Below are 27,466 nucleotides of genomic sequence, written 5' to 3'. Positions count from 1 at the left end.
TCGGCAGCCCACCATCTTCTGGCGGCCCATCAGTGGTATTCTCCACTGGCCCAGTAACGATCTTCTCAGCAGTTCTTTGATCTGGGATCGTAACAGCGCGGCAGCGGCATGCCGTGTGAGAGGTATGCCCGCCGGAGCGGGACTGGGAGGTAGCCTCGGCCCTCGGCTCCCAAGGATAGGTGGAGGCGGAGAATAGGGGAGTTTGTGCTTCTCAGGAAAAATGCCATAAAGGGAGATTCCGTTGGTTGTACAAGGATGTTTTGTCGAAAACTCACATATGGTCTAGATATGCAATCGTATACTGAACTGAATAGCAGTGGTGGATTTTATTTCTAGTGTTGAATGGCAATGGTGAATTTGGCGGTAAGCAGCTGAGATTTGCCGGCTTGCTTAGGTAAACCAACACATGATGACCTAATGCTCCTGATCTTTTATGCATGCCTGTATTCTTGAGCACACATCTCCTGTTATTGCTTTCCAAGTACAAATAACCCACTGTTGACAGATACTACTCTGCCTGTCTGTGTTAACCATTCTACATGTGCTAGCTTGACCCATTTGACTAATCTCATGTTCCTTATTGACTTGTAAGTAAGTTCGTTGCATTTACCTTTTACTATTTGCTTCTTATTGGTACATTTCAAATTTCAGTTCACAAATCTGAGTGATATTGGACAAGATGAGGGGCAATCCTGCACCGAAAAGCAATAGGTATTGGACCATTGGTTGTGTCATGTTGTATATTTCATTCCTATGCTTCCTACAAGTGTGCTGATCTTTTATACTGCAGGCAAATGGTGGCAAGTCAACATGGAGAAGAAATTGGATCTCACTGACACAATAAAAGATGGAGCACACCTTTGTGCCTGATCGATTCTCGGATCAGGAGACATCTTATAGTGGCTTTCACCATGGACTCTTCCAAGCTGCATGTAGAAGAGGTACTACTGACTCTAGATAGGTTCACTGTGTTTTCAGTGTTAGATTATTCAATGTTGAATCAAGGGAATGTACCTGATTGCTCGATGGCTTACTGCAGCTGTGTTCTCCCTCTCAGCTTGTTGATATATTCAGACTGGTGGAAGATCAGTTAGGTTTATATACCTTCAGTTGCTCTTGAGGTTCTCCAAGGTATGTCGACCAAACAAACTCGAATTTATGGACATCGGTTCAGCTGAGTAGTCACTGATTTAAGCTAAAGCCATCTATCACCTTCCCTAAAAAAAATGAGAGAGAGAGAGAGAGTGTGACAGATTACTGGTTCCGTAGGAAATTATAATCCACTTTGTAAAAATCAATCCATTTCTTAATTAGAAATCTTATGAATTTGTAATCCAGTAAAAAATCATTCGATCTAAAGGCGCCTTGAATTTGGTAGCTAGTTAGTTATACTACCCAAGCTATATGTTTCGTGCACATGTGTCGAAATGCTTCCGAGCTCAACCTGTAGCACCATGTGTACACCAGAAACGGATGACGCTTAGCCAAATTTTGCATGTGGCTTAGTATGAACCGTTGTTGGTTCACACAATTCTGTAACCTTATTAAAAAACATGTTATATTTATATAGTAGTACCAATATACAGTAGGTCAGTAGCAGTATATTTGTTTAATACTATACGGACACTATATACAAGATTGATCATGAACAGAAATGATTTCAATTCCGTGCCTTATCTCCTGGATTAGTGAAATCTGCAGCTCAAATAATCACAATTGTACAATCTTGTGTCTGGGCCCAATGTAGCTAGCTAATATGGACGGCGTTGTCGAGAAGCTGGTTTGCTGCTGTATCCCAAGGCCGGAATGGAGCAGAGCCAGAATTGCAGCAGATTGAGGGTGCCGAGTGCCGCCATCACCCAGAAGAAGTAGTCCAAGTGGCCGTCATCAAGGTCCTCCGGGATCCATCCGGCGGACGCGACGGCGCCCAGCACGGCCGAGTTGAGGTAGTTCCCGGCCGCGACGGCGAGCTGCGCGAGTGCGGTACACAAGCTCTTCATGCTTTTGGGAGCTCTGTCGTAAAACAGCTCCAGGATGCCGATGGTCGCAAAGACCTCGCCGGCGCCCAGGACGGTGTACGCTGGTGCCTGCCACATGATGCTCGCCTTCTGCTGTGCCCTGGCCATGGTGAGCCGCTTCATCTCGAGCAGTGCCGAGTAGGCCATGGCGAGCGTGGACAGCGCGAGCCCCACGCCGATACGCTGTGGCTGCGAGAAGCCCCGGGGCTCGCCGGTGGCGCGTCGGGCAAGGGGCACCAGAACGATGTCGTAGATGGGGATCAGCACCAGCATGCTGATCACATCGAAGCCGGCGATGGAGGCCGGCGGCACGGCGAATGGCCCAACAAGGTTGTCCATCGCCATGCCCTGCTCGATCAACGTTGACGACATCTGTGAGGTGGCCATGAAGAAGACCACCATGGATGCCCACACAGGGCACAGCCGCAGCAGCATCTTCACGTCCTCCACCTGAGACACCGTGCACAGCCTCCACGGGCCTTTCTTCTCCGACGTCAGCGCCGGCACAATGGCAGCCTTGTCCAAAAATCTGGAGAGGAAACACCGTTTATTATACAGCAATAAAATCAACAATTGCCAGACAGTAACATGAGTTTCTAGTACCTGAACTGATTAGTATGGTCAACCTTGAAGATAGCCTCTGATGGCGAAGGCAGCTGATGCAGGGCTGAGCAATCATCAGGCAACTCCAGACGACAATTCCTTGCAGCTGCAACAACAACCTGGGAGACTCTTTTCATGGGGCTCTCTCCTAGTTTCTTGTACCTGTACATCCTCCTACCAGCGACGAACACCGTGAAACCGAGGCTCATGAGGATCATCGGGACCGCGAAGCCGATTCCCCAGCCCACATTGTCCTGCACCCAGACAATAATGGTGGTCGACAGCAGGGAACCAACGTTGATCGAGAAGAAGTACCAGTTGAAGAAGGAGCTCTTCTTCACGAGCTCCACTGGGTCGGCGATATCAAACTGATCGGCACCGAAGGCCGATGTGCAGGGCTTGATGCCACCATTGCCAAGGGCTGTAAGATAGAGTCCTAGGTAGACGGCGACACGATGGATCTCGCTGTGGGTGGAGGATTGCAGCATAAATGGGACTGCTGCTGAAACCGTCAGCACAAGCATCCCCTAGCAAAATAAAAATAAAAATGGAAGGGTTCAGGAATGCTGACGACACATTTTCTTTTGAAAAGACAGGTGGTGCCCCCATCCTCTGCATTGGTTGATGCGCATATCCGCATGTAATGTATATAAATATTATGTTCGTCAGCAGCATATGTTTCACTTACAACAGCGTAAACCGAGAGAAAAATCACTATTGTCTTATATCTTCCCCAATATGTGTCTGCCAAGAAAGCACCGACAAGTGGTGTGAAGAATGTGGTGCCAATCCAAGTAGACACATTTCTCGCGGCGTCGATGTTGCTTTCGTGGAGCACACTCGTAAGGTAGGTGACCAAGTTCTTAGAGATTGCGAAGAAGGCCAAGCATTCACTGAATTCGATACCTAGTGCAGGTCAAACAATGAGAATGCCGAGGAGCATCATTTAGAGAAGGGTTATTCGATGAGAAGTGCTGCTGCTGTTGTAATATTTGTGTCAACTTTTGCTTCTGCGGTACCTAAAAGGAAGAAGCATGCTCTCCAGTTCCCAGTGCTTGTTTTAACAGCAGGTTGTCCTTTAACATCAAGCGTTCCATCGCAAGTGTATCTTGAATCCCAATCCTACATCATACAGTAAAACTAAGCTCTACTGTGATTTACAGTACTATTTTTGCTAGAGTACTTTTGATAATTTGAACTATACTTATTTTGTGCCCAATTGCAAGTCAGTAACTGCTATAGTTTGCTTTATTTATACTTGCCAGATTCAAGTCAGGAGGTAGGCGGTGAAGAAGCAAGGGCCTCTCCTCATCTGCTGCTTCCATGGCTGACTACTTTTGGTTTTGGGGGTCTGCAGCTGCAACAGGAGCATATATATATAAGCAACAAATACCTCGGCTTCTCAAAACTTGAATCACCAGATCAAGAGATTGATTGATAATCGGAATGATTCAGGTTCGGCATGAATTTCACAAACAAATATTGACTGTTGGGAAGAAACCAACCAGAAGAAAAGAAAAATATACAAGGAGCAAGAACACGAATTGCTGGTGTGAGCTTACAGAAAGAAAATCTGAAACAGAACGCAGACCACATACCTGCAGTCTGCAGAGAGATGAGGGCTGGAGCATTGGAGAAGAGATACTGGAGTGAAGAACCCAAGGAAAGAAGATGGGGTGTCTCTTTCAGTAGGAATCGTTTTCGGTGTAGGAGGAATCTCACAAATCTGAAATGTAGCGCGGAGGTCCACTACCACCGGCAGGCCTGTGATAGCGTCTTCATATCTAGCATTGCATGGTTGACAACTGCGCATCTTTAAAACATGTGCAACTTTTTTATTTATTTATTTATACTTGTTTGTCTTATTTTTCAAAATTATAAATTAAGTTTAATATTTATATTAGGTGATGCGTCACTGATCCCCTATCCAATCTTGGCAGGTGTCAATTGGCCACGTGTCGCTCTAACTGCCACTCAGCACATATTGTTGTCCTAACCTGAAATTCTCGACCCTGAGCTCAGGTGGTAGGCGATTAGAAGGACCATATTGTTGGTGATTATAGGATCTTTTCACGTTCTTTCTCCTGCCATCGCGCGTGGAAGCTGTGCCCTCGGCTTTGTACTTTCGGCCTCCATGCTTCTTTTACGAATGAAATGGGGCAAAAAATTTGCTTCCTTTTTGGAAAAAAGCTTCACACATGGGCTGTTTTCAAGAGTACTACGGCATGTATTCAGCAACTAACATGGTGCTCGAAATTAATTGCTAATAATGGCCATGTGTTTGCTCCTTTCAAAGTCGTCATCAGTGCGAGGCCGCTGCCAGCGTTTATGAATGTTCCTTCCTGGGCCATTTTTGCCGGTCGCTTGCTGTTCCTTTCCGCTCAGGGGACAGGAGGGTGAGTTAGGAGAACCTGGAGCTAGAAGACCGGGCACACCTGGAGAGCCTGAGATGTGGTCGCCATTAACCTGAAGATGCGGTTGATGTTCGAGGGAAGAAACGTTTTGGGGTGTGCAGGTTTTTTGTTTTGTTTGTTTTTAGAGGATTTGGGATGTGCAGGTGACATATAGCTGGGCAACCGGGCCGGTCAAGGCACGGCACATAACTCGAATTCAGTTTTAACCATAATTTAAAACAAATGAATGTGGGTTTTATGAAAAAAAAAATGCATCATTAAATTCATATACAAAAGAAATTTCCAATGGTATTACTTCTGTAACACATCCTTCAAATAAACTATACTACTATCTCCGTTTCTAAATATAAGAAGCCCTAACTTTGTCGTATGTCAAATTTCTTCAAGTTTGACCAATTTTATGTAAAGGGCATGTAAAATATACCAATATCTAAAACATCAAATTAGTTTAATTAATTATGTCACTACATTATTTATATTATACTCATTTGATATCGACCTTAGTAGGTTTTTTATAAATTTGGTCAAACTTCTTCAAATTTTATTTAGGACAAAATTAAGACTTTTTTCTATTTATAAACAGAAAGAGTATTGTTTGTCCAATTGGTGATGAAAGTTAAATCCTGAAATCCCTGAACTTCTCATAAAACCCTCGCCGCACTATGGCACACTTCGTAATTTGCCTTTGCAAAATGGGTATTCCTGCGAAAGAAAAACCCATCTCATAAAACCCTCGCCGCAGGCTCTATCATGCGCAGGCTGTAGCATTTTCCATCTCCTCTCGCCGCCGCCAGGCCCGCTCCCATGGCCGCGACCGCTCCGGCCGACGACCGGCCGGACAATTGCCCCTCCGCCGCCGCAGCTTCTTCCCCGCCGCAACCCACCCCGGAGGAGCTGGTGGCCCGCGCCGTCGCCCCCGTCAAGCCCGCCTTCCTCCGCCCGCCTCCCGTCCGCGAGGCACCCAGCGAGGAGAACAGGGCCACCGGCGCTGTTCCTTTGGAGAAGAAGTCCAAGCGCCAGTTCAAGCGCGAGCGCAAGCAGGTAACCCGTAGTGGCGGACGCCAGGTTCTTGCTTTATTGCCCCAGTGTGATGGACAGATGGAGCAGTGCGTGCCAGGTGCTTGCTGTAATGCCCGCGTGCATTTGCTCTGGACTCGGATGGCATTTTCCTTGTGTTGTATCTGTTGCCTGATTTCTTGTTAAAGTGATGTGTGTCTGTGCAAAGCATGACTTGGACAAAATCTTGTTAGATGAACATTATATTTTGGATTGCATTTGATGATATAACAAAATGTCTAGACTATTGGGCAGGCACGGCCCTCAGTTGGTCTGTAAGGTCTACCAGTTGGAAATCTTGAATATATTTTGAGATGTAATTATGCATAAGGACTAGAAGTGCAAAAGGAGTGACCAAGAACCACACACTGAAAATAAATGTGAGGATTCATGATTTCTTATGTCTGTATGGGGGCATGCTCTATTTGATTATGGTTTACTCAAGATGCAAACTTGTGGGCACCTGATTTCCATATAATGCATGCACCCACTTGTAGCTAGATATAAAATATATGAATAATTTCAAGATTTATGATTACTATGTTGGCACCATGTCTTGTTTAAAGCTAATACTCCCTCCGTCCAACAAAGGATGTCTCAACTTTGACCAAATTTGAATGCATCTATAGACTAAGTCATGTCTAGATACATCCAAATTTTGACAAACTTGAGACATCTTTTGTTGGATGGAGGGAGTATAATCTTTTCCACCCTGAGCAGTCAGCTTGACATCAAATGTGTGCTTGTCGGACTGATCTACTTTCTTTGCTCACTCATGGCCCTTTACTAAGCTGGATTTATTTTTTCAGTTCATCCTTGCATCTTTTTGGGTGTCTTAAGTCAGAAATTTTAGTTGCTAACTTGGACGCAACTTTGTACTCATTATGGTTGTTTTAATGCTTGGCTGAAGTAAAAATGTAAATACCCTGCTTTGAGTTGCAATGATAATTTGGGGCTGCCTTAGGGCACCCACAACATAGGCCAAACAGCTATGCCAAATTGCTACTCGCCTTTTTGAACCGGTTCACACCATTGTACAGCCCAATGCCAAATCAAGAAAACTGGGGAATGGTGAAAATAGCTGCTCCGGTGCCCAAGTTCGCTTGGCAATAAATATCATTTCTTGGGCAAACTATCAACTGCTCTTCAACAAGACAACGATCAAATATTCACCTGTTAACAGAAGCCATACAACCAAAAGGAAAAGTGGTGCTCTAGAACTGGCTGAACTGCACAAATCGGTAGGAAAAAATAACAAAAAACACATCGAAGAAAAGGGGAAAAAATCACTATGGATAGAAATCATAGGCAAACAAAATTTCTTATCTCTTTGACAAGAATCTATCGCCAGGATGAGCGGAAGCAGATAGAATCAGAAGCGGCTCCGGCTCAGTCCTGCAGCTGTACCTTCTCTTTGACAAGAATCCACCCACGCCTGCATCTTCTTGAGGGCCGCCGAGACGAGCGTAAGTGACCGCCTGTAGCTCGAGCAAAGCAGGACTGACTCAGTCCTGTGGCTGCTTTTGTCATTCTGGCCGCTGTGGAGCTGGCTCTCGAGTCAGCTCGACGCTGCTGGGCAAGCTATTTGTGCGCTGACATTCCTCGCGGTTCACAACCATGCCGACCAAGTGAAACCGCAAAGTTGTTGTCGGATCTGAAATCAGGGGAGGGAGGAGTGGGTGTGATGACATGCAGTGGGAAAGGGGAATTCCTTTTGTTCTCTGGTGAAGCAACGATAGAGTGGAGAGGGCCACAATTTTTTACCTCTATTTTATCTGTCATGGGCCCAGCTGCAAAATTTTTGGCATCACCTACGTTGGAGAGTACCATATATTTAACACCAGTTCTAAATACTGTCTATTTGGCATTTGGTACGCTGTGGATGGCCTTACTAGTCAGATTTACAAGTACCACTTTTGTTGTGAAGCTGTCTCTTTTACACCTGTTGCATAACCATGTATCCCGTCAATTCTCGCCCTTGCTATGTCTGTGTATATACTGTTGTTCTGCAGACAACAGATATTACAAATTGTTTGTCATTGACTTAATATGAAGTTTATTTTCTTCACTAAACTTATCATTTGTGCAGGAACAGGAGTCTGTATCACGTCTTTGTATAGCAGTAGGGAAAAGTGGAAATCCGGATGCTTGCAAATATGGTGCTTCTTGCCGTTTCAGCCATGACATAGATGCTTATTTAGCTCAGGTGTTTTATTTGGTCATTCTTGGCCCTTTTTGATGGAGTGTTCTCCCTAAACCTACAACTCATGGCTAACCTTGTCGTTACATTCCATTTGCAGAAACCAGCTGACCTGGAAGGATCGTGCCCATTTACTGTACAGGACAAGTTATGTCCGTATGGTCTGAATTGTCGTTTTTTGGGTACACACAAGGACAACAATGCACTTTCTGAAAATCATGAGATAAATCCCTTGAATAAAGACGTTCAAAAGCTCTTATGGAAGACAAAATATAAATTTCCCAAGGCCAGTGCCCAGATCAAACATCTTGGTCTTAAGGTACATAATTAAATTATGTTGAATTCTTTTATCTATCTGGTCTATCTGTTTACCCTTTTTTTCAAGTCTGTTGATTCAACACACCATTATAACTCTCTTTGTGCATAATTATTTTCTTGGAGCGCCTTGCATTTTTATTGGTTCATGTTTGTACATCTGATGGTGGTTTGAACACCTGCTTTGCATCAATACTTACTTTCTATCTTGATCAATATGTCTCATGATGCAGGAAGTCATCAAGACTAAAGCAAATGCACAAACTGAAGATCAGAAGGCTGATCATGATAATCTGGATGTATCATGTGAACTGAATGGTGATGATAAAACTGAATCTCTTTCCGGTCCTCCTGTGAATCTGGACTGTGATTCCGGTTTGTGTGAAGAAATGGTAAAACTGGAGGGAGAACCTTTGGTTGGTAACTCTGTTCCATGTGTCGAACCAAGGGCATCAAAGAAGTCAAAGGTTGAAGATGGTGGAATTCACAAAAATGGAGCTGGTAATTTTGTTTCTGGACTGGGAATCATTGTCATAAATTCTCCGGTTGCTCATATTGTGGTTTCATTTATTGATCTTCTCAACAACATTATTGGTTAGGTACTCATGACACCACGACGTACTCTGAAGACTCAGCTTTGGTTAATGGATTGGAAGTGCCCTCAGATGACCCAAGCTCTTGCAGAGTTGACCTAGTTGAAACACCTCATTTACGTGAAAGAAAGATAATAGATTTTCGGGAGAAGTTGTACCTTGCTCCCTTGACTACTGTTGGGAATCTTCCTTTTCGGAGGCTGTGCAAAACATTGGGAGCTGATATTACTTGTGGAGAAATGGCTATGTGCACAAATCTTATGCAGGTTAGGACACTAGCACCTCTTGGCAATACCCCTTTTCTGTGTATTTGAGTGGAGTTCTTACATTACCTCCCTTATGAAATGCTGCTACACACGAAGTTTAAATTATTATCTGTTGGATATTCTTCATAAGATCATTTCATATGATATATTTCATGTAGGGGCAAGCTTCAGAATGGGCTTTGCTGCGACGACATTCATCAGAGGATTTATTTGGTGTGCAAATCTGTGGAGCTTTTCCAGATACAGTCGCACGGACAGTTGAACTTGTGGATAACGAGTGTTCGTTTGACTTCATTGACATAAATATGGGTTGCCCGATTGATGTGGTTGTTAACAAGGGAGCTGGGTCCCAATTGCTCACAAAACCTATGAGGATTAAGAGTATTGTTCAAGCATCATCTGCCGTCACTGAAAGACCGTTAACTGTTAAGGTAATGGTATATCACAACTATCAAAGGATGTCTTAGAAGGTAGTTAATGCATGAGGGCCTAGGTGTTTGTTACTTCATCTGATGCTGATGTGGCATGCTCAATGATCCTGACATGTAGGGTCGATAAGGGATCTGAAATCGATTGCAACAAAAAAGAGTTATTTCAGTTAAATCCTGCATTCTGGTACTAAATACAATAACATATATTAAATGAGTGAAATGCGCCAACTTGTAGCAAATGAAGTTCACGAACTCAAAAAATGCACATATAACTCCATAAACTTGATCTAGTGCAACAAGTCAAAAAAAGGTTTGAGATAAAATTGGCCACGTGGCCGCCACATCAGACAAAGACTGGACCGCCAGTTGAATAGGGGGTATCGTGGGGTTTCTCTTGCAAAGTTGCCTTGGCCAGCTAAATCCCTAAGTGCTTTGCCCTTGTTCACTCATTCGCAAAGTTGCTGCTGCTCGTTCTCGCCTCGGTGTGAGTAGAGTTGACGGTGACGGATTGGAGAAGGTACCCCTACATGATGCCATGCCCTGCAAAGAGCTTGTGCCGCTTAAGGCTGACACTGATGATAACACGACGGTGATGGCCATCATGACAGGCTTGAGGCAAAGGTAGGCGAGGAGGAGTATGAAGAGTAGGATACTGGACATGAATGATGCTACCATGAGGAGAGCCATGGTGATGAGCACGACGACTGGGAGGAGGAGCCTGCGGAGGATCCTCTCTGGATGAGCTCAGCGAACGACGTTCGCATATTAATCGTAGCAGAGGGAGCGAGCACGAGGGCAGCCTATGCGGCGAGCTTGTTGGCATGGTATGTATGTGAGGAGCAGCGTCTTGTCATGCTCCAGAATCTCATTGCTGCTCGTCACCGATGATGTGTATTTAGGACCAGGGGTTATCGATGAAACTATACAAAAAAAACACTTCGCAGTTTCCCCTCTGCAACCTTTGGTCGGACCCTTTGCCCAACATGACGGCCACGTGGCCATTTTTAAACATCAGCACCCCCCCCCCCCCCCCCCAAACCTTTTTGGACTAAACTGTAGCACCAGATTGTGTTTTTAAATGTGCATTTCTGAGTTCGTGGACCAAACTGTTGTTCGTTTGCTACGAGTTTATGGACCAGTGGTATATGTAACTCTATATTAAATGTAGTAGCTGAATTGTTTTGGTAACCTTGTGCTGCTTGATTCCAGGTAAGGACGGCGTTTTTTGAAGGCAGGAACCGTGCTGATTCTTTAGTTTCAGACATTTATGATTGGGGTGCGTCAGCCATAACAATACATGGTCGATCGCGGCAACAGCGCTACAGCAAACTTGCTGATTGGGACTATATTTACCAGTGTGCACAGAAGGCCCCGGATGACTTGCATGTCATTGGCAATGGTGATATATTCTCCTACACTGACTGGAATAGGCATGTTTCAGGCTGCTCGAAAATTTCCACTTGCATGATTGCTCGAGGTGCACTTATCAAGGTTAGCACATACAGCTTTACATGATTTACATCTATATATATTATGAGTAAAAAAAAGCAGATCATTCTGTGATCTGTGTGTTTGTAATGCAATTTCTGTCGATGCTCTTAAGATCACAGCACAACATGTGAGAACATGAGCTTTGACCATTGTGGGACCACATTTTTTAAAAATCGCACAGGTCCAATCTGAAAGGCATACGTTTAATCAGAAAACAAAATCATATTTATTAACGCAAAATATTTTCTTTTGACTTCTCATTCAAGAAAACAGTTTTTTTCTTCACATTTCTACTTTCTTTTCTACATTCCCTTGTGAGATCTAGAATTTAGATCATTCCAGTATTTTTTTAGCAACTACCAGGAGCTCTGGCTGTTCACTAAGAAGAAAGGAGCAGAACCAGTTTATAAGGAAAACTGGATCGAAAACCATACGAGAAGGGCTCAGCCTGCCTAGCTCAACTAGGCCCAGAGCGGCAGAGCCTGACACACCAACGACGCAAACCTTCCCTGTCGGCCACACGACATGAGCCCAAAGCGCCCGTAACAAAAACCACACAGGCACACACACATCCAGGGCTTCCGGCCTGGCGCCCAGCCACTCAACTGCGCCCTGCGCAAACCACCGGCAGCACATTCCAGCATTTTAGTTGCAACCTTGTCCAGTTCATTTTGTTGGTCATGGGTTTTTTGGCAAGCAACACTTTAGCAAACATAGGGCATGTTTGGTTGGGTACCACACATTGTCAAGCTACACTTTATGTGGCCAACAAATTGGTGACCAAACCTTTGGCAAGCTTTCAAAAAAGAAAACAGAAGAATCAGGGCATAGTTGGTCGATAGCCACTACATGCCAAACTTAACCAGAGATGTTGCAACTATTTGGTTCACTGCAATAGCTGTGGCCCACAACAATTTTTTAGCAGTATGCTTCACCCATCATAGAACCATACTCTTACCAATTTTCCGGAAGTTGTGGTAATCAATTTTTCCACCACACTTTGTGGCTTGCCACAGTTTCGCAAATGTGGTACTTCTGGCTGTTAACACCTGACAATGGGATTGCATGGCTAAGAAATTATAGCTTGCCAAAACTGTGACAAAGAACCAGACACCAAGCAAAGTCAAGCTTGCCTAAGTATGGTCGCAAAGTGTGTTGTAAACCAAACATCTACTTGGTTTTCCATAAATGGAAATAAACCGTTTCATGATTTATCAGCCGTTGGTCTCATCAACACTGACCCATTTCATTCTTCTTTTCCTATTCTCCACCTTTTCATGTTGTACTGCAAAGTGTTCGTTTGCCAAGGAAAGTCAAACTTGCCTTAAGTAAGGTTTTGTGAAGTGTGGTTGCCTCACTAGGATATTGGATTTGACCTGCATTCCTGGATGCCATATCTGGCTGTAATAAATTGCAGTTTGGTCTGAGCCACCAACGGAAGCAACAGTAGCAGGCATCTCCACATATGTGCTGGAGCCCGGAACACTCCGAGAGTCTACTGAACAAATAACAGCATTGGTGGCCACCTTAGGGCTGGATTAGAGAGACTAATTAAGGCTAGCTGGCCAAATCTGAGCAGTACCTTAATCAGCACAAGGGCACCAAAACCATCATTCTTTAGAATCAGTTGGTGTGCATGAACCTTTCCAGTGAATTTAGTCTCGAAAAGTTCTAGCTTATGTTCCAACTGTGAAGTGGTGACCTGCTAATTCAAGGTTGTAAAATGCATAATTTACATTGAGTTGATACTTCACAGACAGTAAACTCTAGCTTGTAATCCTAATATATTCACGGAGACATGCAAACTGAACTCGCCCTCGAAATTTGTCTACCCTATTTCTGTGGGTATGATTTAGAACCTTGGGGTTGCATGGCTGAGTAGGGTAGTACTAAAGATACATGCTCCTGCTAATAATACCACTAATGTGGGTTTATGTGGGTTAGAAACTTAGAGTATGCCCCATCCTTGTTTATTTCTAGTTTTATTTTATAATGGCATGCCGTTATTCCCTCAAGAATACCCTTGCCTATGTGGGCATGCCTTTATGTGTAATTGATTCACTGATTTGGTGCTACTGCATGATGTTTGACTTGGCAGCCTTGGATATTTACTGAGATCAAAGAACAAAAGGACTGGGATATTACATCTGGGGAAAGGTTCAATATTCTAAAAGATTTTGCGCACTTCGGTCTGGAACATTGGGGCTCTGATTCCAAAGGTCAGTTCTCTCATTTCTGTAGGTGCCAAGACTGAGTTTTATGGAAAGTGCCAAAGTGGAACATTTTTTTGACAGGGAGTGGAAAGTGGAAACTTCCATGTGAAGCCAAATTATCTTACAAATAACCCACAAAATGAACAGAAGTCTTAAAAACAATAATCTCTGACTCTTCAACCAAAGTGTTCTGATATATAATGACTTTTCAGGTGTGGAGACAACACGCCATTTCTTACTAGAATGGCTAAGTTACACCTGTCGGTATATTCCGGTCGGGCTGTTGGATGTGGTTCCGCAACGACTGAACTGGAGGCCCCCAAGCTACTGTGGCCGTGACGACCTTGAAACCCTAATGGCCTCTGATTCAGCAGCTGACTGGGTAAGCTGTCCTCTTTCTCCAGTGCTGGACAAGCCATTTGCTACTCGTATCAATTAGCACGACGCAAGCTCGGGTTCCTAGCGTGACGCAGGGACGGATGCCAGAGTTCTACACTCTCCATGTACATTAGCATTTTGAAAAAACAAAATTGCCATGAAGACTCGTCATGCAGCGCAGCCAATGGGCGAACGTTAGCTCATTATATTTTCTTTTTGCTAATATCATTGGGAATCTGATGCATCTTTCTGTATGTACACAGGTTAGGATCTCAGAGATGTTACTAGGCAAAGTTCCAGAAGGATTTACCTTTGCACCAAAGCACAAGTCCAACGCCTATGATCGTGCAGAAAATGGCTAAAAATGTTAGGCGATCCATGTTCATCGCAAACGACAGCCAGAACTCAGCAATTCATGAGATTGAATCTCTTCTCGGTTAGTGTTAGTCAAAGAGCTCCAGGCTGCTTCATAATGGTTACTTGTAGCGTGGTGTAACAGAATGGTGCTGATTTATTTATTCTGAATGATGATTGCATTTTTATTTTAAGAATGCAGGATGGTGCTAATTTCGAACCATCACAGTTCTAATACAAGAACAATATAGATAATTTTTCTGGTTTCAAGTTCCTTTTTTCCCTTATTATTTTCGACTGGAAGAGGGCACGGCGGGTTGGGTCTCCCTCCATTCTTTAAGAAGCTCCAGAAATTGCTCAGCGCAGGTTTCCTATCTCGTTCCCAATCCCTAAATTTTTTAAGCAATTTTCCTAAATGTAGGGAACCACACCCCGTTCCCTAAACGTAGAAAATCTCTGGCAGGAAAAAACCGTCCCGCGGAGCTCCCCTTGGCAGCGCGTGGTGTAGGGCGGCGTGATGTCCAGCGTGGCGGCAGCAGGCGCAAGCAAGGCGGCGAGCATCTGCAAGCAGTGATTGGTGCGGGCCGGCAGAGGAAGAAAGGAAAAATGTGCAACTGACGTGTGGATCCTATATGTCAGTGTGACGTGTAAAAGAAAATGGAGAATGAAGTTTAGGAAACCTGCGGGAGAGGAGGCCCAAAAAATTCCAACTTCTTCTCTCTCCTATCCCTAGAATTGGCTTTAGGGAACCAATTTTACAGAACCTCCTGGAGATACTCTCATAGGTTGGCGTTGGAGTCTCTCTACTAAGATTTAAACTACTGCAAGCTATCTTAGCAGCTTAACTTGTCTTTGAACCTAGCCACTACTTATACTAGTGGAGTTCCCGTGCGTTGCTGCGGATTGACAAAAAAGTTTACATTTGGAACATTCCACCGCCTTGCTATCCTGAAACTATAGCCGGAAATTGTTTCTCATCTTGTACTTTCTATGACCAGGACACGAGCAGCATGCTGCCTAGTCTAGAGGGCGCTCGTGTGCATGCCTCGGGCCACCGCGGCCAACCACCTCGCCGATCCTCTCATTCTTGCCCGTTGGATTCACCATGTATGCATGTGCGACTCATCATGTATGCCTGAGCCTAACCTTCGAAGGAATCCACCTCAAGTGCAAAGATTCGTCACTGCGGCATTCCTCTTCTTTGAGTCAGAGCGACCGCCATTACCACGCCGATCTCCTCCAGCAACCCTCGGTCATTGCCGCCGCCTTTCTCGTCTTCACGAATATCTATTGAATCGTTCGTTTCTCCTCCTCGACTCCCGCTTGCCCCGAGCTTCCCCCACCTCGATGCTCTGCCTCGGCCACCGCCCGTCGCCATCAAGGACCTCTACCTGGTGCTCTCCACCGCTCCCGACCTCTCAGTTGCACTCATGATGAGCTCCTTGTTATCCCAACCATCTTTCCCCTCTCCCCCATGGGCTGTAGAGCCCCATCGCCTAGCGCCATCACTCGAGCCCGCCGCTGGCAACGAGCTGCCCCATTCACATATTTTGAACCAATCTTCTTGACAAGTGCGGACACCATAAATTTCCCAACAGATGGAACAATTTCACTTTACAAATAAAAATGATTTCATATATAACACATGTTCATGATAATACATCCATGTACGTGTACAAACAAACCCCAAGACAAAAAACTGATCTCCTACTCTGAATGCAAGAACTGATAGCGAGCAAACCATTGTCATTCGCAAATAAAGAAAACATCCATGGTTGTCGTGTTTTGTGAAATAAGTACCCTACAACTATGATGTCTTGAATGCACTTCCAAATGCACAGGAGAACTTGAACTGACACCAAAAGCAAGAACTCCACCTTCTTTCCTTCACAACTCTAGAAATATAGACATCAATTATCTCTGCACTGGAAAATATTTACTCTTGCTTTATTCCTCTCCTCTTCTTTCCCTGCAATCCTCATATTTACAGCAGATAAATATCAGAAATCAGAAAATCAAAAACAGGAGCAGCGAAGAAGAAAAAAAATCCCACAAAGAACACACACAAACAAAAGCATGGCCTTGTTCTTCTTCACCCAACTTCTCTAACGTTTGGAATGCCATCGACACTATATTAAATGAAAACGGGAGCAAGGAACTCATATATTCGAAATAAAGAATTTTCTCCTCCAGATTCTTCATTATCTGTTCTGTCCATAGTTGCACACCTCATGTTCTCATGTTTAGAGTAATAAAAGAAATCAGATAATCAAATAAGAGACCTGAGAAGAAAACAAATCTCTGGTAACTGATCCGAAGCAAACACCAATTAACAGATCACTGTAGAAAAATCTTTTTTGCATGAACCAAGAAATGAGGGAAAAATAATAAAGAGAGTGCACACCATGCGAAGCATTATTTGAGCAAATGAAAGTGACATAATGAGGCGTATTACGTGTTAAACCTATTCGCCGCCATGGCATCACTGGATCTGCAAATGGTAGCAAAAGAAACTTCCAAAGAGGTAAATGCATTAGCAATAATCATACAAGATCAATTCTTAGTTTTTTTTAGATAATGATATCAATCTTAATCAACATCATGCTGAAACGACCTTGAGTGTGCACAAAACAAACAAGCATCTCGAATAATCAAGGAAAACTGGATAGGAACACATAAGGCCATTAATAAGACTTCCCAACCAACGTATTTATGTTCACTTCAGATGATAACCAGCCTCTTTGGATGATCATGGTCCACTGTAATCAATACGATTAAGTAATAATTGAAGACCAGGTCTTTCATATATATAAACAGCTAGCTTGTCAAAATTTCATATGAAAAGCACAAAGCATGTCTTTCTCTCACTATCTTTTATCTACCCCACCAATGTTCAAAATCCTCTTACAAAAACAATTACTATTAATTACAAATTTGTGTAGTCCCTTTTAACCAAATTTTTATGCAAAAGAGAGCTGAACACCACTCAATGAGTTTTAACGCAAAATTAGCATTGGGAAAACAATCATGGTAAAGTGGTAAGGCCTGACCGAATGCAATCAAAATTATGCCTACAAATTACGATCAAGACAGGTGAAAAGAAAGGAGCCATTACTGTTGGTTACTGTCAGTGTCATGTGCCTCTGTTCCTCTCCAGAAGCATGCAGTTCTGCCTCAAACATTCGGAGTAGAAATGCCACAGATCATATCTAAACATCTTTCTACATTCAGAGGAGAAATTTCTGTAGAAGATGCATGGTCACCAATACAAGCCACAGATCATATCTAAACTCGCACACAGCAACACTTGCCAAAACACAAACTTGGCATAGTTTTATCAATACCTTTCTGTGGGTCTGAGAGCAGAACATGAGTCTCTTACTGTCTCAAGTACCTGCACAATGAGATTATGAGAACAAAAAATAACTGGAAGTCTTCAAGTTAAGTGTCAAGAATTATGAGAACAGAAGCACTGATTCTACTCAGGGAATGCCAATCCAAGTTGGCATAGTTTTATGAATACTGCACTGTCATGGGTACGTTGTGATCCATGTCTGCAAGCACAAGCAAAAAAAAAGTTTAAGAAACGTAACAGATATATATATATATATATATATATATATGGCACCAACAACAATATAGTGACATCCTGATAAACGAATTAATAGTGTTTGATCCTAGCGTCTGATCCAATGCTACCTCAACTTTTATTAAGCAGCACAATCTCAACAGATTCAACCAATTGAAATAAGAAATCAATGAAATATAACGATCAAAAACCTGCACTTGTCTGGCGCTGTAAAAAAAAGTGACAACATGCATGGCACTCTGTAGATAAGAGAATTTAATTTAAATGCATGACCTAATGTTTGTTAACCAGAGCCTATCGCTGTAGTAGAGAGAAACCACATATTGGAGGATGCGTCATATATGGCTTCACACATACATTAGGCAGAACACAGTTCTCCTATCTAATTAGAGATGCAAATTAATCATGATCTAACTTTCATAATCCTGACCCAGGAAGACAGTTTCAGAAGTTCCATGGCCAAACCGTAAGTGTAGTTGATGCAAGCAAGGAGAAGGATGGAGGGGATGGCAGGAAGGAAAAAGCTGAGACCATGTTGTCCTGCTCTGCTCGCGCTGACGAACTTCCTGCGAGACGGCGGCTCGGGTGAATCTTGCGAGACGGTGACTTAGGCGGAGCTTTGTAGAACGTACTCTCGCCCCGCGTCGCCGCCTCGGGCCGGTCTCCTGGCCGCCTGGAGGATGCCCTCGCCAGTCGCGACGGCGATGGATCCCGGCCTCTTCCGCCACCGCCACACGAGATCCGGCGCAGGAGAGGGGCTAGCGTGCGGAGGCCTCGAGGGCAGGGGCAGGAGAGGGAGAGGGGATCGGCCAGGTGAGGGCAGGAGCGGTGGCACGAGGGGACAAGCGCCACGCCGCCACGGCTGGGGGAGCCCGTCTAGGGCAGAATTGTCGGGGGATCGGGATGGGGGACTTGGGAAGGCAAACGCATTCGTGGGAGCAGGAGTTTCTTTTCGCCCATTTGTTAGCGTGCGGGGGACTCGGAGATTCGGAGGGAAGTGAAAGAAAGAGGAAGTAGCATGACTAACGTAACCGGAAATTAAGGAACAGTAAAGATGTTATGCATACATATTATCCAATGACCACTAGCGTTTAGAACTTCTACTGCACTTACATTTCGAAGTTTTGTATTTGTATTGTTGTTTATCTTTATATATGATCCATTTGGTTTTAGTTTTCATGTAATATCCAGCTAAATTTTTGTGACTGAGAATGTCCGCTCCACGTATATTCATATTCATGTATGATGTCTAAGTTCGATTTCAATTCAAAAAATAATTATGGTTGAGAATATGGAGCGCTCGTTATTCGTCCAAGAAGACATCTAGCTGTGCAGGTTCCCCTAGTAGGCCTGGCATTCGGTTTAACCGAACAATTCGGTTCTTCAAATATCCTAACCGATCGGTCCCAGATGAAATGAGGAACCGAAAATTTTGTTTTGACCGAATTAACCGATCGGTATCAAGAAAAAACGAAGGAATGCAAATTGCATAGACATGCTCGATATGACGAAGCCTTGACGGGAAAGATGAATCGCTGCTAGCGACCGGGATGAAACGCTAGCTGCCACCCGAATCATCGAGATATGGACTGCCGCCGCCGCCGCCGCCGTCGTCGGAATATGGAATGCCGCTGCCGGAGTTGAGAGGGAAGGACAGAGAAGATATAGTAAAAGAAGGAGAGATCCGTCTTTGGCGGTTGCAAAATTTGGGATTCCGATGAAATCAGGCGCAGCAGTGTGGCAGATAGGTCAAGGCTCTGGAAGACTGGAAGCGACGAGTGGAGCGAATCGGGACTCTGTCCTCGTGACTATCAATCAAATGACTATCAATCAAATGACGAAGTATTTTCTTTCCCATCATGGGCTATTGCCTATTGGGCTAGGTAGGGCCAAAGAGAGAGAGAGGGGGACGGGGGACACCCTTGTTCATATTTCTATTTACTGATCGGTTCTCTGTGTTAAATCGGGTAACCGAGGGTCAGAACCAGGAAAACCATACTAAATTCGGTTTTTCCAAATTGACAACCGAATTATGTACCAAAATTTTCGGTTTCGGTTCTGGTTTTTTTGGTTCGGTACTTCGGTTATCGGTTAATATGCCCACCCCTATCCCCTAGGCCCGAGCCAAGGGGTGACATCCGGCTGTGCAGGGAGAGGCAGATTTGGATAGACTAGCATAAGCAGTGCTAATTTGTTAAAAGAACAAACCAAAGTTGCTAACAAAATATACACAAACTAACTAAAACGACTCACTCAGTTTTGCAGTTGACAAATGCCAGAATGGTGAATTTGAGGGAATTTTTTCTATCTAGAAAGGACTCTTGTGACTTATTTGGTGGTGCATATTACATTGTTTGGAAATGTTATATCATAAATGCAATGAGGGAAACAAAAAAGGAGAATTTCCTGACCAACCAGACATGAAAAGCTCAAACATTGACCATTGATGTATGTATGCAACAAGCTCAAATGGGTGTAGCAAAAGTGGGACGATACAAGACATTTCTTCGTTCAAGTTTCAGGCTGCCAGAGAGACGAGGCACAAGCCCTGGAAGAAGAAAAAAGTCATCGTTGTGATGGCATACACTTCTCATTTAAGCCGTACGCAGGATGATGTGGACCCCGCTTTCGGTGTCAATGATGTCACTGATCTCGCCTACCTTGAGAGCATATGTGGCGTCTTCAAAGGGCTTCTGCATCTGCCTCCTGCCAAAGGTACCTATCAAGGATTGCAAGACAATGATCAGAATGATGCATCCATGGATCATGAAGAGGTGTGGTCAGCAGCGATAGACATGTTTCCGGTGCAATCAAGAATAACATGCAAGAAAATCATGTTGTATCTCTGCAATGAACAGATTAGTAAATGATTGGATAAAACGTAAAAAAGCACTAACACGATCAGTGCAGCGACATGGTATTTGACTCTTCACTCTAAACAAACTTTTATGTAAACCTTAGAACCAAACGAAGAGACGCACACTGATATAACTTGTGTGCTAACTTATCTCAAGCTTGTGAGTTCAGCAAAAGGTTTCACTCCCCGCATCTTCAAACTAGTCAAGTCAAGAATTTTAGCTTCAGGCTTCTTCAGTTTTATGAGTTGTGACACATCTTTCAGTCTTTATTATATTTAGACAATGCGGCCGAGTTAACTGATCTCAACAAACCCAACTCTTTTCTTGAAGGATCAATATCAGTCTTTTAGAGAGAAGAGCAAGGAAGGCAATATTCTAGGCTCACAGCATGCCACATCGTGCTAGGTTTTCTTTATGACACTAATAAAGTACAAGAGCACGATGATGTCGCACCATGGAATAGGAAAACAACAGCAAATTATGAGGCCCTGTAGAATATGCACAGGCAATTGCATGGGGGCATGCAGATGTAACAAATCGCAACTCATATGATGACAAAACTCCAAACAATTTATTCTCTGATACACAATAACAAGTTAACATCAAATATATAATAAACAGAACATACTGCAATCCCAGTCCGATATTAACATCCTGATTTTTAAGATAAGCTAAAAATCTTCAAATTTGTTTATGCACTTTTTATTGAACTCTGTCCGTTATCATCTCTCTTAATTTAAGCCTGATCCTTCGAGCTTCGTGTGCTATATTTCCACCCGCACATTATACAGGACAATACACTGTTTTGCATCAATTAGCATACCTTCCTACACGACATGTCAACATAACACATGTTTGGTGCATATCCTGTATAATCTGAACTCAACAAATTGCATCCATTGACAAGTCGCAACTGGAGAATTAACAACCTAGAGTAAGTGGGAGAATTTACGACTTTTCATGCTAGAAGAGCAGGCCAGCAAGGAATGACATCAAAACATGCTAACTGGTCCTTTACCGCCTGACATAACAGTAGCCATAGTGATCACTGAGATACCTTCCATCATTCATGATCGGTCCCGATCCTTGCCTATGGTAGGCTATATCTACTATGCATTGTAACTAGGTGCACACTAATAATCCTCGAACTGTAATAGATACCATGGCAGATAGCCGGGCAATTTAGTTCCTCATGTTAAAAGTTTAAATCAGCCAATGATATCCAATCCAGTGGATAGTCTACATCAAAGGTTTATGCACATAATACAAGAGTTTGTGCTTATGAGTTAAGAACACGCATCCATAAGTTTGATCAGCACACGAAAAAATTAATTAGCCAGCTGCAAGGCCACCGAATAATTGCCCTACACTACTGCATAGTTGAATCAAGTGTTCTTTTTTATGACTAAAAAACGGAATCACAGTGACCATCCATCACATAATAGCCCCAATTTATCTTCTATAGTTTAAATTTGGTTAGTAGGAGTGACTACAGAGAGCCTAGACCATATGCTACTTCACATCAGATGATCTGCAGCTTCACTCGCCTTAGATATAATTCTCGAGAATCAAACGGATGGATCGATCGCTATGCACAACCATTGGATCCCAGCAGCATGACGTCCAAATCTACCCGTACAGCAAGCGAGAGCAAGCGTACCTAGGTCGCCCCCGCGGCGGGCGGAGGAGCAGTCGGAGTGCTGCGCGGCGATGTCGGCGAAGGAGGCGCCGCCAGCGAGGATCTGGTCGCGGAGACCCCCGAGGCGGGCCGCGGCGTCGGCACGCGTGGTGGCGGAGATGACCCGGCCCTCGGGGTCCTTCCAGGAGGACTTGCGGCGGGAGCCCTCGTGCTTGATCAGGATGTGCGACGCCCGCACCGTCTCCTCCCCCGCCCCCGCCCCCGCCGCCGCCGCCGACGACATCTCTTCCTTCCTTCCTCCGCCGCCGACGCTCGCCGCTCCGCTTGCTTCGGGCTCGTTTGGTTCGGATCAACAGAGACGGAAAGGGGAGAGGATTTCTGGAGGTGCCAATTTCTGTGGGCGAAAGCGAAACCTACCTCCTGTATGGTGAAAGCAAAGGGCAAGGCGTATTCCGCGAATGCGCTTTCAAAAGCCATTTGCGGAGAGCATGGCGGACAGTGGCGGCATTGCTGCAATTTGGAAGATCAATTTTTTTATATATATTATTTGTCACTGACTTAGTACTGTACAACTTCATACGAAATTTATGACAAGTAACGTGAATCGGAGGAATTATTTATACCAATATATTAACGACGAATCTATTCTGTGCCTGCGCACGATTTGGTCTTCCACGGTGCTCACATCGCTGCTCCGTCGGATGGGATCCAAAGGACACGATAGTCTCGAACCAACTCCCACGCATTTCCTTATCCACTCGTCAGGTTACCTCTCGATCTTCTCCCAGTCTCCTCCCGTCGTCTCCAATGGAACCGCCGGCGGCGGCGCTCCTCTCACCGCCTCCCCAACCCCTCCGATGCCGTACGGCCCTCGCCTCCTCCCCAGCTGCCGGACCGTCTCTCGCCTCTCTCGACCAAACCTAGGGTTCGCCGCAGCGCCACATCTCCTCCTGAAATCCACCACCGGCGCCGTCGTTGGCCCGACCGGCGCCACCCACCCATACACCTCCCTGCCGCCTCGTCCCCCCTCCACCGCCACTTTGCCCTTCTGCATCTTCTCCTCCGCCCAGACCCTCCTCTTTTGCGCCTCTTGCAACTCCTGCCGCTGGTCTTCCCCGCGGGCGGCGTTGCCTCCCCCCTCCCCTCGCACTCTCCAATTAGACTAGAGGGCTTCGCATATTCTCATGGTGTTTTCGCAAGTGTAATTCGAACGGCTCTGCCTCTGCAAGAATTTCTCTGCACATGTTTCACTTATTTTGAAGTGCAACTCGGATAATGTTTCCCTTTTTGTTTTACAGTATGAGCCTGGACTTTTCCCTGGCCTGATCTAATGATAGAGCAACGGAAGATGGTTCTTCTGATTTTTGTTTCACGCAAGATTGTTTTGACTGGGGCAAAGGTAGCAGTCTTTTATTGCACATACCTACACTGGCCAATCTTTTGTACATCTGAAACTATTGTCTTTCCAGGTGAGAGAAGAGAGATACACTGCGTTCGAGAACATATATTCTATAGACTGTTTAAAAATGTCCAGCAATAGTATGTAATATAAGCTTAGAACTGCATGGATGGAGAGGGGGAGAAGGTAAGCAACATCCTTCCACACGTGATTGTTATTTCTGTAACTATAGGCATAAATAGATTGAGTTTTAGTTTTCTGATCTGTTTTCTGAATCAAGTATGTTTGTTTAGTGTTTAGACAACACAGGTTGAAACTCTTGCATATCTGAAACTCTGGTGGTGTCCCATGGATATGAAGTTTGAACTTCCTCCTTATAGGGTTGATTTGTGTATGCACTTTTGTTTTGACAGAGCACTGAACCTTTGTTAACCAGAATTGACATTGGCGAGCATTTTGTGCAATTGTCTAGCTAATCAGTTATCTGATATGCCTTAGTTTTCATCCTTTTTTATTTATGTACTAGTAATTTGTACCGTTGCTAGTAGCGCTCGGAGAGAGGGGAAATAACCTCTAGTCCAGATCAACATGTGCTTGTTCATAAAAAGGATGTCAGACTTATGTTGGATCCGAGAGAGCATCGTTCCTATGCTTTTTGTAGTGTTTTGCTTTTTGTAGTGTTTTGGGTGTTATTTTGATTGTAGGTATTAGTTAGAATTTTTAATGCTCCCTCCCTTCGATCCATAATAAGTGTCGCTGATTGTAGGTAGTGTTCTAAATCAGTTATGGATTGGAGGGGGTATATGTTTTGTTCAAGGTGCCAATCCTCCCCTATCCCTGGCCGCCTGTTTTTTGTCTATGATTTTGCGCCTCCACTTCCCAAGCAATGCGTGGTGATATAGAACTGCAATGATCTTTTTTTGTGTAACTAAAGAATTGGATCCCATTTATTGTTGGATGCAACTTCAATTTTTAAATGTTACATTTGAGTGAATTAGATGTAAATTTCAGGTTAGGAGTTACTTTACGATTGTTGCACAAGTGGCACCCGGGGTGCCACCACTGCACGACGCGTGGGTCGCATCGCTGGGTTTCCGGAAGGATCTCACCCCGGGCGGCAACGTGCAGGTTGCCTAGCAAGCTACCAGTCCGGAAAGGCTAGCGGGGCTTCGGGGAATAATCTTGCCTGGGCACCTCCCAGGAAGGCACTTGCCGGGAGGAGGCGTTCCCGGGCATAGGTTTCCGCCGCGAGGGCGGGGCCGAGCGAACAAAGCAGCAGCGCCACGTGGGCGCGCGGCAGGCGCCCAGTGTGCAGTTTCGTCAGGACAAGGAGTGAAGCGCACGGCGCATTTAATGACCCGACAGGAGGGGGGTTCTGCCCAGGGCTAGTTTTTAGGCCTTAGACCCCTAGCCGTGGGGTTGGCGCTCATGCATGCATGCCAGCGCACCGAGGAGGAGCTGCCCAAGCTCCCTGCTCGCCACTTGTAATCCATGCACCGTGGCACTTGTGGCATCCCCTTGGTTATAAAAGGAGGACCCCCGCCAACGGTCCAGGGGTTGACTCATAGTTCAGCACTAGCACTAGCCCAGAGTAGCAAGGAGCACTTAACCAAAAAGAGAGCACCCGGGGACCCTTCCCCCGGCAACTTGTAAACACTCAATCTTTCGATAATACAAGCTACGACAGGCAGGACGTAGGGTTTTACACCTCCGGATGGCCCGAACCTGGGTAAAAAGCGTTTTCGTGTTCATTGCATTCTTACGCTTTGCATTGGCCTTGCCCACTGCCGAACCTAAAAGGGGGTGCCCGCGCATCCCCGTGTCGGAGCCACGTGCGACGACAACGATTCTACTGGATGTAGTTTCAACATATGTCAGTTACTTTCATGAGTTCCGTAGATGTAGTTTTAATGTTAAAAGTTACTTTCCTGATTTTTTTATATATTTATGATGTCAAAAGTTACATCTACTTGTGAGCTTGGAGAAAGTAAATTTTGGTAGTTCTGTGGAGTTCTCATAGAACAAAAGAAGACGGTCCTATTTTTTTAGATGTAATTGTGACGTTAAAAGTTACATCTACTTGTGACCTAGGAAAGTGTAAATTTTGGTAGTTGTGTGGAGTTTTCATAGAACAAAAGAAGAGGGAGATCTGATAAAGCAGAGGAGGTGCAGCGATGGAATGAAGAGGCGGATTTTTTTCGTATCACGCGAGACCACAACAAGAGGAGAGAAAGCATGTGTTACCTGCTATTTGGGTACCACACATGACAGGTTAGAAAATGGAAGATAGGATGTAGTTTTTCTTTTCAAATGGAGATAGGATGCAGTTTTCTTACGATAGGATGTAGTTTTACCTTATATAGTTGTAGATGTGTTCGATAAGTTTAATATATTGGATGTAGTTTTTGTCATATCATGATGTTTACCTTTGCTTTGCAGTAACACTGTTTTCAAATAGACATGATTTAACTAATGCAGTGGATACTGAACCAAGCCATATTGTTGTTGATGGCCAGATTAACAAGTCAAATGAAGTTTGAATGATCTAGTTTTGGCTGATTGCTAGACACAACTTCTTTTGTTTTACATGCATTTCACATCTATCAATCCTTCTGGCAATTTGAATTTGTGTTCATATTGTTTATCTTCACCATTTCAGCAAAATTTTAGATAATTGGAAAGAGTTTTGGTTTTGGAGCTGAGTTTGGTGTAATGTTTTCATGCAGGCATAGAAGATGGTCAATTTTGCTCTTGCCAATTGTATGTGATGCTAAGGGCATCTCCAACAATACACATAAGCAGGTACTAGTGGTATGCCACGCCAGCAATTTGATGACATGGACGAAAAAGTCGAGGAAATGCGATGAAATGGTTACTTCTGTCAGAAACGATACCAGCACCAGTACCAACGCACTCGTACCGACTGAAAACGCTATTGGAGGCCTCCTCGCTGCTACTTAGAGGGGACCCGCCATATTGCCCGCGCACACACAGCCATGCTCTTCCATCCTATTCCCTAGCCGGACACACATGCAACATTTAATATTATATTTTGGTGTTTAGTAACAATTCAAAGTAATCTTCCGTTGGAGCACTTGTTACTTAAGATGTGAATTGCTTCTCTCTCTGTTTTTAGTATCTCTCTGTTTTTAGTATCAGCTGTGGCACCTGCCTATTGAAGATGCCCTAAGTGGGGATGCAAGAGTTGTCTAACTGTTTTGGTGGATTTCTTTTCCTCGTTTGCAGATTTGTTACAGTCTGTGTGGAGGATAACTCGTGTACATTCTCTCCATGCATTTCGTTTGTTCTAGGTACTTAGCACTGAATTTGTGACAGACCTGTGTACCCAAAGAACTGTGACGTACTCCTTCCGTTTTTAAATACTTGTCGTGATTTTAGTGCAAATTTACACTAAATTGGAGTACTCTTTTTCGTCGTTTTTGGGTAATTGGGTGGACGTATTCCCTGAACGGAGGATCTGTTATTTGGAATTCTTGCTGGATGTAATTACGTGGGGAAGATGCGTGTTATGGATGAGCATAGCCAGCGCCCAGCGGCCGGTCACGGTACTGGGCAGTGTACGGAAGGATGGGAAATTAATCACGATGGCAACAAAAAACGCGTTCTGACATCACGCACGGGGTTGAAA

At 44.4% G+C, this 27,466-nt stretch overlaps 3 protein-coding genes and 2 long non-coding RNA genes across 8 annotated transcripts; 3 read left to right on the top strand and 2 right to left on the bottom strand.

Moving 5' to 3' along the window:
• The first annotated feature begins 641 nt into the window (after positions 1 to 641).
• LOC104585260 lies at positions 642 to 1,449 on the top strand. The gene is made up of 3 exons (XR_002961014.1): positions 642 to 711; positions 791 to 941; positions 1,040 to 1,449. It is a non-coding gene; the product is annotated as an uncharacterized LOC104585260 (long non-coding RNA).
• Positions 1,450 to 1,544: 95 nt separating this feature from the next.
• On the bottom strand, positions 1,545 to 4,366 carry LOC100843227 (protein NRT1/ PTR FAMILY 8.5). 3 transcript variants are annotated; one of them, XM_003580430.4, is made up of 6 exons: positions 4,220 to 4,366; positions 3,884 to 3,978; positions 3,641 to 3,743; positions 3,310 to 3,527; positions 2,622 to 3,148; positions 1,545 to 2,547 (listed from the first exon to the last, which is right to left on the bottom strand). In XM_003580430.4, exons 2-6 carry the CDS (start codon positions 3,944 to 3,946, stop codon positions 1,752 to 1,754), a joined length of 1,707 nt encoding a protein of 568 aa, XP_003580478.1. In that variant the 5' UTR covers positions 3,947 to 3,978; positions 4,220 to 4,366; the 3' UTR covers positions 1,545 to 1,751. The 3 variants fall into 3 exon arrangements, with proteins under 3 accessions (XP_003580478.1, XP_014751629.1, XP_024311642.1); XM_014896143.2 differs by having other exon boundaries at positions 4,184 to 4,227; XM_024455874.1 differs by lacking the exon at positions 4,220 to 4,366 and adding an exon at positions 4,127 to 4,201.
• Positions 4,367 to 5,784: 1,418 nt separating this feature from the next.
• On the top strand, positions 5,785 to 14,602 carry LOC100840789 (tRNA-dihydrouridine(47) synthase [NAD(P)(+)]-like). 2 transcript variants are annotated; one of them, XM_010241351.3, is made up of 10 exons: positions 5,785 to 6,076; positions 8,187 to 8,297; positions 8,392 to 8,610; positions 8,840 to 9,107; positions 9,206 to 9,465; positions 9,624 to 9,896; positions 11,106 to 11,387; positions 13,486 to 13,606; positions 13,813 to 13,982; positions 14,242 to 14,602. In XM_010241351.3, exons 1-10 carry the CDS (start codon positions 5,840 to 5,842, stop codon positions 14,338 to 14,340), a joined length of 2,040 nt encoding a protein of 679 aa, XP_010239653.1. In that variant the 5' UTR covers positions 5,785 to 5,839; the 3' UTR covers positions 14,341 to 14,602. The 2 variants fall into 2 exon arrangements, with proteins under 2 accessions (XP_010239653.1, XP_003580470.1); XM_003580422.4 differs by having other exon boundaries at positions 8,181 to 8,297.
• A 5,669-nt stretch (positions 14,603 to 20,271) lies between these two features.
• Positions 20,272 to 22,817, bottom strand: LOC100838145 (peptidyl-prolyl cis-trans isomerase Pin1). Its single transcript, XM_003580413.4, has 2 exons — positions 22,440 to 22,817; positions 20,272 to 20,640 (listed from the first exon to the last, which is right to left on the bottom strand). Exons 1-2 carry the CDS (start codon positions 22,699 to 22,701, stop codon positions 20,516 to 20,518), a joined length of 387 nt encoding a protein of 128 aa, XP_003580461.1. The 5' UTR covers positions 22,702 to 22,817; the 3' UTR covers positions 20,272 to 20,515.
• Positions 22,818 to 23,123: 306 nt separating this feature from the next.
• LOC100835686 lies at positions 23,124 to 27,109 on the top strand. The gene is made up of 4 exons (XR_001404979.2): positions 23,124 to 23,619; positions 23,717 to 23,817; positions 23,888 to 26,088; positions 26,544 to 27,109. It is a non-coding gene; the product is annotated as an uncharacterized LOC100835686 (long non-coding RNA).
• Positions 27,110 to 27,466: the final 357 nt, after the last annotated feature.

The sequence above is a fragment of the Brachypodium distachyon genome, chromosome 5, assembly GCF_000005505.3.
Source record: "Brachypodium distachyon strain Bd21 chromosome 5, Brachypodium_distachyon_v3.0, whole genome shotgun sequence".
Taxonomy (NCBI): domain Eukaryota; kingdom Viridiplantae; phylum Streptophyta; class Magnoliopsida; order Poales; family Poaceae; genus Brachypodium; species Brachypodium distachyon.
This window is presented reverse-complemented; position numbering and strand designations above follow the sequence as displayed.

Coding starts and splice junctions, on each gene's coding strand:
- LOC100843227 (XM_003580430.4), bottom strand. CDS start 3,946: ATGGAAGCAGCAGATGAGGAGAGGCCCTTGCTTCTTCACCGCCTACCT. Junction 3,528..3,640: donor AGCATGCTTCTTCCTTTTAG/GTACCGCAGAAG, acceptor GACCTGCACTAG/GTATCGAATTCAGTGAATGC. Junction 2,548..2,621: donor GACCATACTAATCAGTTCAG/GTACTAGAAACT, acceptor TTTCCTCTCCAG/ATTTTTGGACAAGGCTGCCA.
- LOC100840789 (XM_003580422.4), top strand. CDS start 5,840: ATGGCCGCGACCGCTCCGGCCGACGACCGGCCGGACAATTGCCCCTCC. Junction 9,108..9,205: donor AATTCACAAAAATGGAGCTG/GTAATTTTGTTT, acceptor ATTATTGGTTAG/GTACTCATGACACCACGACG. Junction 9,897..11,105: donor AAAGACCGTTAACTGTTAAG/GTAATGGTATAT, acceptor GCTTGATTCCAG/GTAAGGACGGCGTTTTTTGA.
- LOC100838145 (XM_003580413.4), bottom strand. CDS start 22,701: ATGTCGTCGGCGGCGGCGGCGGGGGCGGGGGCGGGGGAGGAGACGGTG. Junction 20,641..22,439: donor CCGCCGCGGGGGCGACCTAG/GTACGCTTGCTC, acceptor AATCCTTGATAG/GTACCTTTGGCAGGAGGCAG.